At 59.0% G+C, this 12,463-nt stretch overlaps 1 protein-coding gene across 1 annotated transcript in view; it reads left to right on the top strand.

Annotated features, from left to right (window-relative positions):
- Positions 1-5,398: 5,398 nt before the first annotated feature.
- The window catches only part of LOC136994727 (class I histocompatibility antigen, F10 alpha chain-like), a 37,000-nt gene continuing 29,935 nt past the window's right edge, over positions 5,399-12,463 (top strand). The window contains exons 1-2 of the mRNA XM_067313814.1: positions 5,399-5,516; positions 6,030-6,305. Of these exons, the coding sequence (XP_067169915.1) occupies positions 5,399-5,516; positions 6,030-6,305 (394 nt within the window). The remainder of the gene's footprint in view (positions 5,517-6,029; positions 6,306-12,463) is intronic.

The following is a 12,463-nucleotide window of genomic DNA, read 5'->3' as shown; positions in this document are numbered from 1 at the left end:
AGCTGCCCCGATGCGAGTGACGTCTGGGGGGGAGGACACCTGGGTCCCCAGGGGTGACCTAGGCAGGGGCAGGACACCTGGGTCCACAGCAGGGCACCCTGGGGGAGGGGGACAAGTCAGGGGCCAGGGCTGTGGGGACATCCCTGGGAGTCGGAGGGGTTGTGAGGAGGGAGCCAGGGGGTGTGGGGAGCCTTGAGGGGCCCCCTCAGGATTTAGGGGGGCCCAGGGAGGGTCCTGGGGGTTCCAAGGCGGTGTTGGGGGGCTGGGGAGAGCTGGAGGGGTAGGGGGGGTCCCGGGGGGTTCCCAGGGGTCGTGGGGAGGGGGCAAGGGGGTGTGTGGAGCCTTGGGGGGCCCCTTCGGGAGTTGGGGGGGTCCCGGGGGTCCCAGAGTGTGTGGGGGGTCCAAGGGGTTTGGGAAGCCTTGGGAGGGCGCTCAGGAGCTGGGGGGCTCCTTGGCAGGGGTCCTGGAGAGGTCCAGGGGGGTGTTGGGGGGAGCCTGGGGGCATAGGGGGTGCTGGGGGGGGGGGGGACAGGGACTGGCGTTGGTTTGAGGATGGGCCTGGGGGGGCACTCAGGAGCTGGGGAGGGATCCGGGGGGGGGTCCAGGGGGCTGTTTGGGGTCCGTGGGGAGCCCAGGGCCTGGGGAGGGCCCTGAGAAGGGGTCGGGGGTGGGGTCCAGGGGGGTATTGGGGGTGTGGGGGGAGCCCAGGGACTGGGGTGATTCCGGAGGGGGGTCCCGGCGTGGGGTCTAAGGCAGCGCAGGGACTCCGGGGCGCCGTTATGGTGCCGGGGGGACATGGCGGTGCGGGGAGGGCCGGGCCGGGCTCCCCCTCCCCCCTTCGCCTCACCGCTCGCGCCTTTCGCTTTCGCTTCTCCCAACCTGCCTCGGTGGGATCTGCCTGGCGCCCGGTGACGACCGAGACGGCGCCGGTCGCCATTGGCGGGCGGCCCGAAGCGCAGCCAATGGCCCCGCGGGGGCGCGGCGGGGTGGGGCGCGGCGCGGGGTAAGGCGGCGCGCGCGGCCGAGTCGGAGCCGAGTGGTGGAGTCGGAGCCGGGGCGAGCGATGGGGCCGGGGCCGATACTGGCGCTGGTGCTGGTGCCGGCGCTGGCGGTGGCGCTGGTGCTGCTGCTGAGGAGCGGCGGGCCGATGGCAAGCAAGGGGGACCCCTGGGCCACCCGAGGTGACGGGGCCCCGTTCTCTTCCAGAGCCCCAGAGCAACCTGCTGCCGATCAACAACGGGGTAGTTGTCGCTGCGCTCGTCGTCGTTGCCGCCGTCGCCGGGTTTACGTTGCGGAAGAGGAGATCGGGTAAGGCGCTGGGGCCGGTGCGTCGGGGGGGGGAAGGCCGGGCCTCGGGGGGCTGCTGGCGGCCGGGAGGAGAAGGGGGCGCGAGGAGGGGCCCCCGCGGGCGGAGCAGAGCCTGGGTGCAAACTGCCGCTTTGGCTGATGCCTCTTTCTTCCCGCAGGGAGGAGGGAGAATGGGTACAAGCCGGCCACAGGTGAGTACTGGGGGGCAGCTGCGTGCCAGATGGGGCCCAGCAGCGGGGCGGGCTTCGGTCTCTGGTTTCTAGCAGCTGTGGCGCTGGCGTTTCCCGGGCCCCGACTGCCCTTGTTGCCCCTCTCCCGAGCCTGCAGCTTTTACCCCGGCCGCGGGGCCGGTGAAGGGTTCCTGTCCCGCCGCTGGAGGCTGAGGCGCTCGGGCGCTGCCCTCTGCTCCTGGCGGCCGTAAGGTGGCTCCAGGGCTGGGTCCTGCCCGGGGGGCTCTGCCCCGGCCCGGCTCTCCCCACAGACAGCGCGGGGTCCACGGTCCCCTTAGCACAGGGCCCGCGCTCACTGCCGCTCCTCTCTTGCAGCCCACGACGGGGAATCCAGCAGTTCCGGAACAGGTAAGGGCTTGTGCTGGGAGGGGAGCGGGGGCCCTGGCCCAGTGCCCTTCCAGGACGGCACCCGGTGCGGGGCTGCCGGACGCTCCAACTGGTTCCCCTCGGGGGCTTTTGCCTGCTGCCCTGGCTCTGGGAGGTGGGATTGAACCGATGCGGGACTGCGATGCCGCACTGGGCCCTGCAGGGCTGGGTGCAGCTGAGGGTGCTGTGACCCCCCCCAAAACCTCTCTCTTATTTCTTTTTCCCCTCTTGTCCTTGCAGAGAGCAACCCCGACACTTAAGCACTGAGGCATTGAACTTGGCTCAATGGGTTGTTCAAAATGCTCCATGACAGCCCATAGGACTATCACCAGCAGAAATTCTCTTTGGGAGACATTCAGCCATTCCAGGGACCTATACCCCAGCTAAGACCAACCTGTTGGATGGGGGATGAACGGCTGACCCGGTATGTCCTATGGATGCCAAAAAAGTTTGAAAATCTTAAACAATAGTTATTTGTGAGAGTAACAATATCAGAGCTCAAAGCATTTGTCTTGACCCTGAACAAAATATTGTCATTTTGAAATACATCCCAATGGAACCCCTGGAACTGTACTTGTATATATTGGAAAAGGATGTATTTGTTTGAGAACCCTCTGTGATTTTATGTTAGCAGATAGCATTCCTGTAGATCCCAGGAATCACTCAATTGTTTGTGTTTGTAACTTCACTACAAGTATGGATGCGATTCTAATTATTCAGCCCTTGTTACGTCTTATCAACTGTTACGATGAAATTATGCATTAAGTGAAGATTTATTGCCTAGTCCCATTGGAATGAATCTTACTTTGGTAAAGAAACTACTACAACATGATGATTTATATCAATTGTTAAAACATATACAAAATAATGGACAAAACCCTCTAATTACTGTCCACCATGATACAAAAGAAATGCATCGTGTACTTGAAGGAGTAATAAAGGACACACAAAAAAAAAAATCTTTGGTGGGAAACTCTCCTGGGATGGTCACCAACCGCAACAGGGACTTATAATCGCGTCTTGCAGCCAGTAGTAGTGGTAAGGGTCCAGCGGAGGCGACACCTGCACTCCCGGCAGGGACAGATGCACAAGGCACACTAAGGTCAATACTGAGCATTTGTTACCTCTGTGTCTGAGTGACGGTTCCCCAGCCATTTCCCAGTTGAGGCAATAATGGACCGGGAGAGTCCCTGGCACCGCCAAGCGTTGGTCCATGGCGAGGAACGCTGAGGGGGGGGCACTATACGTGGGTTTTGTGTACGATACACATGTGCAGGAAGCACAGTGAGCTCATCGCTAATCTCAAGTCAAAGCCCAGGTGCAGCGCCATGCTGCGCGGGCCCAGCTACGTGGCTGTGGGTCAACATGCCCTGTTGATGCTCCTTTTCGCATGGAATGGTCTGGCCAGCTCCCATCGCCTGTCTCCTCGACATTCTTCCGCACTTTCCCATACAGTAGTTGTGTAAAGTTTAATCTTCTTATGCCTATTATTTACAATCATATTGTACATAAAATTATGGAGACTGTTAGTATGCCTCGAAAGACTTTGGGAACTCTGTTTCATATATTAGCAGGAATGCTTAATAAAAACAAAGGGAGGACTGATAAAGAATATCGGAGTGAAGCTGCCTAGAGTCGATCCCTCAGCATATCTTGCTTAGCGTTAGTAGCTAAATTTGCTGAAGCCTTAGGCTGCAAGCTGTGAACTTTCTCCTAGATATTACCTAGGTAAGTGAAAGAGGGCCCCGGAGCTGGTTCAAGCCGGGAAGATGAAGAAGTTACAACCGAGAGCAGAAGCCGCACCCTTGCAAATAAGAAAAGCAGCAGCCTGGCTAGAAACAATGAAGGAACCCAATGGAGAAGGGGAAGACCCCAGATCTAAACATGACTCTTGGTCCGAAGTCTCGCATGAGGGGTGGGGAACTTAGATTGTAAGGGTATAATTGCGCAGGGCTGTCCTTGTGTGGGGTCCCTCTGCGGAGGCACCCAGCTTGAGCTGTTACTTGATGCTGAACCATTTCCAGTAAACCAGTTTGTGATACTCGGCGTCTGAGACTCTGCTTCAGGAAACCGAGGGTCAAGGAACTTCTTTAACAATTGGGCACAGGGACGAGAACTGCCCGGGCACGAGTGACATCGTGCACCGGCGCGAGAGTGGCCTGGACGCTAGTGACACTGTGCACTGGCACAAGAGCTGCCTGGGAGAAAGTGACATCTGGGGGGCGGGGGCAAGACACCTGGGTCCACAGCAGGGCACTGTGGGGGAGGGGGACAAGACAGGGGCCAGGGCTGTGGGGACATCCTGGGGGGGTCCCAGGGGTTGTGTGGAGGGGGCCAGGTGGTGTGGGGAGCCTTGGGGGGACCCCCTCAGGAGTTGGGGGGGTCCCGGGGGGTCCCAGGCTGTGGAGTGGGCTCAGGGGGTGTGGGGGGCCTTGGGAGGGCGCTCAGGACCTGGGGGGCTCCCTGGCAGGGGTCCAGGGGGTGTTGGGTGTCTGGGGGAAGCCTGGGGGAAGTCTGGGGACATAGGGGGTGCTGGGGAGGGACAGGGGCTGGCATTGGTTTGAGGATGGGCCTGGGGGGGCACTCAGGAGCTGGGGAGGGGTCCGGGGGGGTGTTCGGGTTCTGGGGAGAGCTTGGGGACTGGGGGGATCCTGGAGAGGGGTCCCGGGAGGGCTCTAGGGCAGCGCGGGGACTCCGGGACACCCTTGGGGTGCCGGAGGGACACGGCGGTGCGGGGGGAGCCGGGCCGGGGGTCCCGGGGGGGTGGGCCGGGCCGGGCTCCCCCTCCCCCCCCGCTTCACCGCTCGCGCCTTTCGCTTTCGCGTTCGCTTTCTCTTCTCCCAACCTGCCGCGACGGGATCCGCCCGGCGCCCGGTGACGAACACGACAGCGCGGGACGCCATTGGCGTTCGGTCCGGAGCGCAGCCAATGGCCGCGCGGGGGCGGTGCAGCGCGGGGCGCGGCGCGACGCGGGGTAACGCGGCGCGCGTGGTTGAGTCGGAGCCGAGTGGTGGGGCCGGAGCCGGGGCGAGCTATGGGGCCGGGGCCGCTGCTGGCGTTGGCGCTGGCGCTGGGGGGCGGCGGCGGCGGGGCGGCGGTGAGTGGTGAGTGCGGGCGGGGACCCCTGTGCCACCCTCTCCCCCCCCTCCCCCGGGGTCCCCGTCAGCAGCCCCCCATGGACCCCCCCCAAACCGCCCCCTGGGCCGTGCTGCCCCCCCAAAACCCCCCCGACACTGCCCCAGGAGGTGCTGCCCCCCTGAACTGCCCCCGGCCCCCCCGGGACCTGCTGTCCCTCTGGACCCCCCCCATCGGGCTGACCCCCCAGCCCCTCACCCCCCCGTGTCCCCGCAGGCCCCCACTCCCTGCGCTACTTCTACACCGGGATGTCAGAGCCCAGCCCGGGGCTGCCCGCGTTCGTGGCCGTGGGGTGCGTGGATGGAAAGATCATCATGCGCTACGGCAGCGAGCAGAGAGCGGAGCCCCGCGCAGACTGGATGGCGGCCAACATGGACCAGCAGTACTGGGACCGTGAGACCCAGAACCTACAGGGCTCACAACAGGTTTTCCGCATGGCTCTGGACACGCTGCAGAAACGCTACAACCACAGCGGGGGTGAGTGCGGGCCGGGCCAGGGCTCTGCGGCCCCACGGGCGCCCTGAGGCCTTGCCCTGCCGCGGGCCGATGCCTCGGGAGCGCCAGCCCTTGCCCGGCTGGTGTCATGGGGTGTCCCGAAAGGGGAGAGAGCCCCGGGGGCCCCTCACCGTCCCCAGGACACTGGGGCAGCCCCGGGGGCTCCCAGCTGCCCCATCGCAGCCCCTCGCCGTGCCCAGCTGCCAGCGCTGGGGTCTGTGTGGCCGGGGTGCCCCTATCCCTGCGCTGGGTGCTGGAGGGTCTGGGGCAGGGGTTTGTGTGATGCCCCAAACACTTCTGGCCCTGGGCGGGAGGCTGAGCTGCTGCGGTGCCAGCACTCGAAGCTGCGGGGCGCCCTGTGCCAGCGCCTGCCTTGGGCCTGGCTCCCCCATTGGCTGCGTGGGGCTGGGGCAGAGGCTGCTGCCGAGGGGTGTCCGAACCCCTCTGAGGGTCCGGGACTGCCCCTGAGCCCCCATCTCCCTGCTTGTGTCTCAGGGTATCACACGTGGCAGGAAATGTACGGCTGTGACCTCCTGGAGGATGGGGGGATCCAGGGTTTTCAACAGTATGCCTATGACGGGAGGGACTTCATCGCCCTTGACAAGGACACACTGACGTTTACCGCGGCAGATGCTGGGGCAGAAATCACCAAGAGGAAGTGGGAGGCTGATGCGGCCGTTGCTGAGAGAATGAAGCACTACCTGGAGAAGACCTGCATTGAGTGGCTGCGGAAATACGTGGAGTACGGGAAGGCCACGCTGGAGAGGAGAGGTGAGGGCAAGGCAGGCACACGCGGACACGAGGATGGGCCCCGGGCTTGGTGCTGGGCCAGGGCGACGGAGGGCGCTGCCCGAGCTGGGAGTGGGTCAGGTGCGTGCGTGCATGCGGGGTTGGGCGCGAGCTGCCTGACCTGGCTCCCTGCCTCGCGCCACCTCCCCAGAGCGCCCCACTGTGCGAGTGTTGGGGAAGGAGAGCCACGGGCTCCTGACCTTGTCGTGCCGGGCTCACGGCTTCTACCCACCGTCCATCACCATCAACTGGCTGAGAAAGGGCCGCGTCCAAGCCCAGGAGACCAAGCGGGGCAGCACCGCGCCCAACAGCGACGGCACCTACCACGCCTGGGCCAGCATCGAAGCCCTCGCAGCGGAGAAGGACGAGTACCAGTGCCGCGTGGAGCACGCCAGCCTGCCGGAGCCTGGCCTCTTCTCCTGGGGTGAGCGTGGGCACCTGGAGCTCGCGGAGCGCCTGACTGGGAGGCGGCTCCATGCCCCTGCTCACGGCCCCGCTCTCTTCCAGAGCCTCAGAGCAACCTGCTGCCCATCGTCATCGGGGTTGTCATTGCTGCGCTCATCGTCATTGCGGCGATCGCCAGCTTTGTGTTCTGGAAGAGCTGATCGGGTAAAGCACCAGGTCTGGTGCATTGTGGGGAGGAAGGCCAGGCTTTGGGGGGCTGCTGGTGGCCGGGAGGAGAAGGGGGCACGAGGCAGGGCCCCTGCGGGCGGAGCGGAGCCCGGGTGCAAGCCGCCGCTTTGGCTGACGCCTCTTTCTTCCCGCAGGGTTGAGGGAGAAGGGGTACAAGCCAGCCACAGATGAGTGCTGGGGGGTGGCTGCGTGCCAGATGGGGCCCAGCAGCGGGGCGGGCTTCAGTCTCTGGTTTCTAGCAGCCGTGGGGCTGGCGTTTCCCAGGCCCCGACTGCCCTTGCCGCCCCTCTCCCGAGCCTGCAGCTTTTACCCCGGCCGCGGGGCCAGTGAAGGGTTCCTGTCCCGCTGCTGGAGGCTGAGGCGCTCGGGCGCTGCCCTCTGCTCCTGGCGGCCGTAAGGCAGCTCCAGGGCTGGGTCTCGGCTGGGGGGCTCTGCCCCGGCCCGGCTCTCCCCACAGACAGCGCGGGGATCACGGCCCCTTAGCGCAGGGCCGGGACTCACTGCCGCTCCTCTCTCGCAGCCCGTGACGGGGGATCCAGCAGCTCCGGAATGGGTAAGGGCTCGTGCTGGGAGGGGAGCGGGGGCCCTGACCCGGTGCCCTTCCAGGACAGCACCCGGTGCAGGGCTGCTGAACGCTCTGGCTGGCTCCCCTCAGTGCTTTTGCCCACTGCCCTGGCTCCAGGAGGTGGGATTGAACCCCACCGAGCAGCCCCAATGTGGGATGGTGCCGTGGCTCTGGGACCCGCAGGGCTGCCAGCGGCTGGGGGTGCTGTAACCCCCCCCCCAAACCTCTCCCTTATTTCTCTTTCCCCTCTTGTCCTTGCAGGGAGCAACCCCGACACTTTAGCGATGAAGCACTGAACTTGGCTCTATGGGATGTTCGAAATGCTCCGCGACAACCCATCGGACTAACACCAGCAGAAATTCTCTTTGGGAGACATTCAGCCATTCCAGGGACCTATACCCCAGCTAAGACCAACCTGTTGGATGGGGGATGAACGGCTGACCCGGTATGTCCTATGGATGCCAAAAAAGTTTGAAAATCTTAAACCATAGTTATTTTGTGAGAGTAACATTATCAGAGCTCAAAGCATTTGTCTTGACCCTGAACAAAATATTGTCATTTTGAAATACATCCCAATGGAACCCCTGGAACTGTACTTGTATATATTGGAAAAGGATGTATTTGTTTGAGAACCCTCTGTGATTTTATGTTAGCAGATAGCATTCCTGTAGATCCCAGGAATCACTCAATTGTTTGTGTTTGTAACTTCACTACAAGTATGAATGCGATACTAATTATTCAGCCCTTGTTACGTCTTATCAACTGTTACAATGAAATTATGCATTAAGTGAAGATTTATTGCCTAGTCCCATTGGAATGAATCTTACTTTGGTAAAGAAACTACTACAACATGATGATTTATATCAATTGTTAAAACATATACAAAATAATGGACAAAACCCTCTAATTACTGTCCACCATGATACAAAAGAAATGCATCGTGTACTTGAAGGAGTAATAAAGGACACACAAAAAAAAAAATCTTTGGTGGGAAACTCTCCTGGGATGGTCACCAACCGCAACAGGGACTTATAATCGCGTCTTGCAGCCAGTAGTAGTGGTAAGGGTCCAGCAGGGGCGACACCTGCACTCCCGGCAGGGACAGATGCACAAACACAAGGCACACTAAGGTCAATACTGAGCATTTGTTACCTCTGCGTCTGAGTGACGGTTCCCCAGCCATTTCCCAGTCGAGGCAATAATGGAGTGGGAGAGTCCCTGGCACCGCCAAGCGTTGGTCCATGGCGAGGAACACCGAGGGGGGGCACTATACGTGGGTTTTGTGTACTATACACATGTGCAGGAAGCACATTGAGCTCATTGCTAATCTCGAGTCAAAGCCTAGGTGCAGCGCCACGCTGCGCAAGCCCAGCTACGTGGCTGTGGGTCAACATGCCCTGTTGATGCTCCTTTTCCCATGGAATGGTCTGGCCAGCTCCCATCGCCTGTCTCCTCAACATTCTTCTGCACTTTCCCGTACACTCCACCCCTGTGATGGAAAGCTAGTTACAGGCCATTCCAGTCATGGGGTATAAGGGCAAGGGAATTTACAAAGAGAGGCAATGGCTCTAGATGTCCAATTTAAGCCTTGAGCTAAAGCACAGGCAACATGCTCTGTTTACAATTATGCACCACCATCCCTGGGATCCCAATGAGGCTTAGCAATAGGCCTAAGGCTTCTGCATGGGAAAATAAAATTACATGGAGGTTACAGGTGGCATCTAGGATATGCCGCGGTGTCCTTCGCTGCTCTGTCATAAAGGGAAGGATGCTTAAAGTAACACGACCTACAGTGCATAGAATCACAGAATCGCTGAGGTTGGAAGGGACCTCTGGAGATCATCTAGTCCAAACCCCCTGCTCAAGCAGGTTCACCTAGAGTACATTGTACAAGATTGCGTCCAGGCATGTTTTGAATATCTCCAGAGAAGGAGACGCCACAACCTCTCTGGGCAACCTGTTCCAGTGCTCTGTCACCCTCACAGTGAAAAAGTATTTCCCCATGTTCAGATGGAATTGTCTGTGTTTCACTTTGTGCCCGTTGCCTCGCGTCCTGTCACTGGGCACCACTGAAAAGAGTCTGGCTCCATCCTCTCGACACCCTCCCTTCAGATCCTTGTACACATTGATAAGATCTCCTCTCAGCCTTCTCTTCTCCAAGCTAAACAGGCCCAGCTCTCTCAGTCTTTCCTCATAAGAGAGATGCTCCAGTCCCCTAATCATCTTTGTAGCCCTTCGCTGGACTTGCTCCAGTAGTGCCATGTCTCTCTTGTCCTGGGGAGCCCAGAACTGGATGCAGTACTCCAGATGTGGCCTCACTAGCACTGAGTAGAGGGGGAGGATCACCTCCCTCCACCTGCTGGCAACACTCTTCCTGATGCAGCCCAGGATATCATTGGCCTTCTTGGCCACAAGGGCACATTGCTGCCTCATGCTTAACTTGGTGTCCACCAGCACTCCCACGTCCTTCTCCGCACAGCTGCTTTCCAGCAGGTCAACCCCCAACCCCAACCTGTCCTGCTGCATGGCCTTATTGCTCCCTAGCTGCAGCAGCCTGCACTTGCCTTTGTTGAACTTCAGGAGGTTCCTCTGCGCCCAGCTCTCCAGCCTCTCCAGGGCTCTCTGAATGGCAGCACAGCCCTCTGGTGTATCAGCCACTCCTCCCAGTTTTGTATTGTCGGTAAACTTGCTGAGGGTGCCCTCTGTGCCTTCATCCAGGTCATTGAGGAAGAAGTTGAACAAGACTGGACCCAGTCCTGACCCCTGGGGGACACCGCTAGCTACAGGCCTCCAACTAGACTCTGTGCCACTGATCACAACTCTCTGAGCTCTGCCATTCAGCCACTTCTCAAGCCACCTCACTGTCCACTCATCTATCCCACACTTCCTCAGCTTCCCTCTGAGGATGTTATGGGAGACAGTGTCGAAAGCCTTGCTGAAGTCAAGGCAGACAACAGCCACTGCTCTCCCCTCATCTCCCCAGCCAGTCATTCCATCACAGAAGGCTATCATCAGCTTGGTTAAGCAGGATTTCCCCTTCCCCTTGGTGAAGCCATGCTGAAGACTCCTGATCACCTTCTTTTCCTCCACATGCTTGGAGATGGCCTCCAGGATGAGCTGCTGCATCACCTTTCCAGGGATGCAGGTGAGGCTGACTGGCCTGTAGTTCCCTGGGTCCTCCTTCCTGCCCTTTTTGAAGACTGGGGTGACATTGGCTTTCTTCCAGGCTTCAGGCACCCCTCCTCTTCTCCATGACCTTTCAAAGATGATGGAGAGTGGCTTAGCAATAACGTCTGCCAACTCCCTCAGCACTCGTGGGTGCATCCCATCGGGGCCCATGGATTTGTGGGTATCAAGTTTGCTTAAATGAGCTCTAACCCAATGCTGCTCAACCAAGGGAAAGTCTTCCTCTCTCCAGACTTTCTCTCTTGTCTCCAGGGTCTGGGGTTCCTGAGGGCTGGCCTGAGCAGGAAAGACTGAAGCAAAGAAGGCATTCAGTAACTCTGCCTTCTCTGCATCCTTCATCACCAGGACACCCACCCCATTCAGCAGCGAGCCCACATTTTCCCTAGCCTTCCTCTTGCTACTGATGTATTTGAAGAAGCCCTTCTTGTTGTCCTTGACATCTCTTGCCACATTTAATTCCAAACGGGCCTTAGCCTTCCTCCTCGCATCCCTGCATACTCTGACAACGTTCCTATATTCCTCCCAAGTGGCCTGGCCCCCTTTCCACTTTCTGTATACTTCCTTCTTCTGGTTGAGTTTTGCCAGGAGCTCCTTGCTCATCCATGCAGGTCTCCTGCCTCCTTTGCTTCACTTCCTACTCATAGGGATGCACCGCTCTTGAGCCTGGAGGAGGTGATGTTTGAATATTAACCAGCTCTCTTGAACACCCCTTCCCTCTAGGGCCCTAACCCATGGGATTCCTCCAAGTAGGTCCCTGAAGAGGCCAAACTTTGCTCTCCTGAAGTCCAGGGTTGCCATCCTACTTCTTGCCCTGCTTCCTCCTCCCAGGATCCTGAACTCCACCATCTCATGGTCACTGCAGCCAAGGCTGCCCCCAACCTTCACATCATCAACCAGTCCTTCTTTCTTTGTTACTATGAGGTCCAGCAGCACACCTCTCCTTCTTGGCTCCGCCACCACCTGTGTCAAAAAGTGATCATCAGTGCTCTGCAGGAACCTCCTGCACTGTTTGTGCCTAGCTGTGTTCTCTCCAGCAGATATCAGGGTGCCTGAAGTCCCCCACAAGAACCAGGGCCAGTGATCGTGAGGCTACTTCCAGTTGTCTGTAGAAGGCCTCATCAACTTCCTCTCCCTGATCAGGTGGCCTGTAGTAAACACCCACAACAGTGTCACCCATGCTACCCTCTCCTTGAATCCTTACCCAGAAGCTCTCAACTCACTCTTCATCCACCCCTAGGCACAGCTCAATACATTCCAGTTGCTCTCTCACATAAAGAGCAACTCCACCACCTCGCATGGGCTCGCATGGGCCACCTGTGGCGTTGGCCGGCACATATGTATATGCTGTAGTGCCACACAGAAGTGCCACCATCCTAATGGTGGTATAAGGTGAGCAGACGCATAGGCAACATTTATAGTGTCATTACAAATTAACTGTGTATTGGTTACATGCCGCAGAACAGGGGCAGCATTTACAAAATGCAAGCAAATATCTGCTTTAGATATGTTAGCTATACGAAAAGAGTAAGTCCAAGGTGTCATCTTTTGGGAAACAATACCCAAATTGTATAAATTCATGGGAGTAACAGAAATCTTTTTTTTTTTAATTTATAAGTCTGTAATACCGCAAGTGGAGCTGCTACATCTGTGTGACACGTAGTTAAGACATCATCCACTGATCATCCTCCTGCAATACAGAAAGCAGAGAGGTTAGCGGATCTTTGTGCGAGCCAAATCCATGCATTTACATGGGAAG

Source organism: Apteryx mantelli, chromosome 32 (assembly GCF_036417845.1).
Source record: "Apteryx mantelli isolate bAptMan1 chromosome 32, bAptMan1.hap1, whole genome shotgun sequence".
In the NCBI taxonomy this organism is placed as follows: Eukaryota; Metazoa; Chordata; class Aves; order Apterygiformes; family Apterygidae; genus Apteryx; species Apteryx mantelli.
The sequence above is the reverse complement of the archived record's forward strand: the minus strand, read 5'-3'. Positions and strand labels throughout refer to the sequence as shown.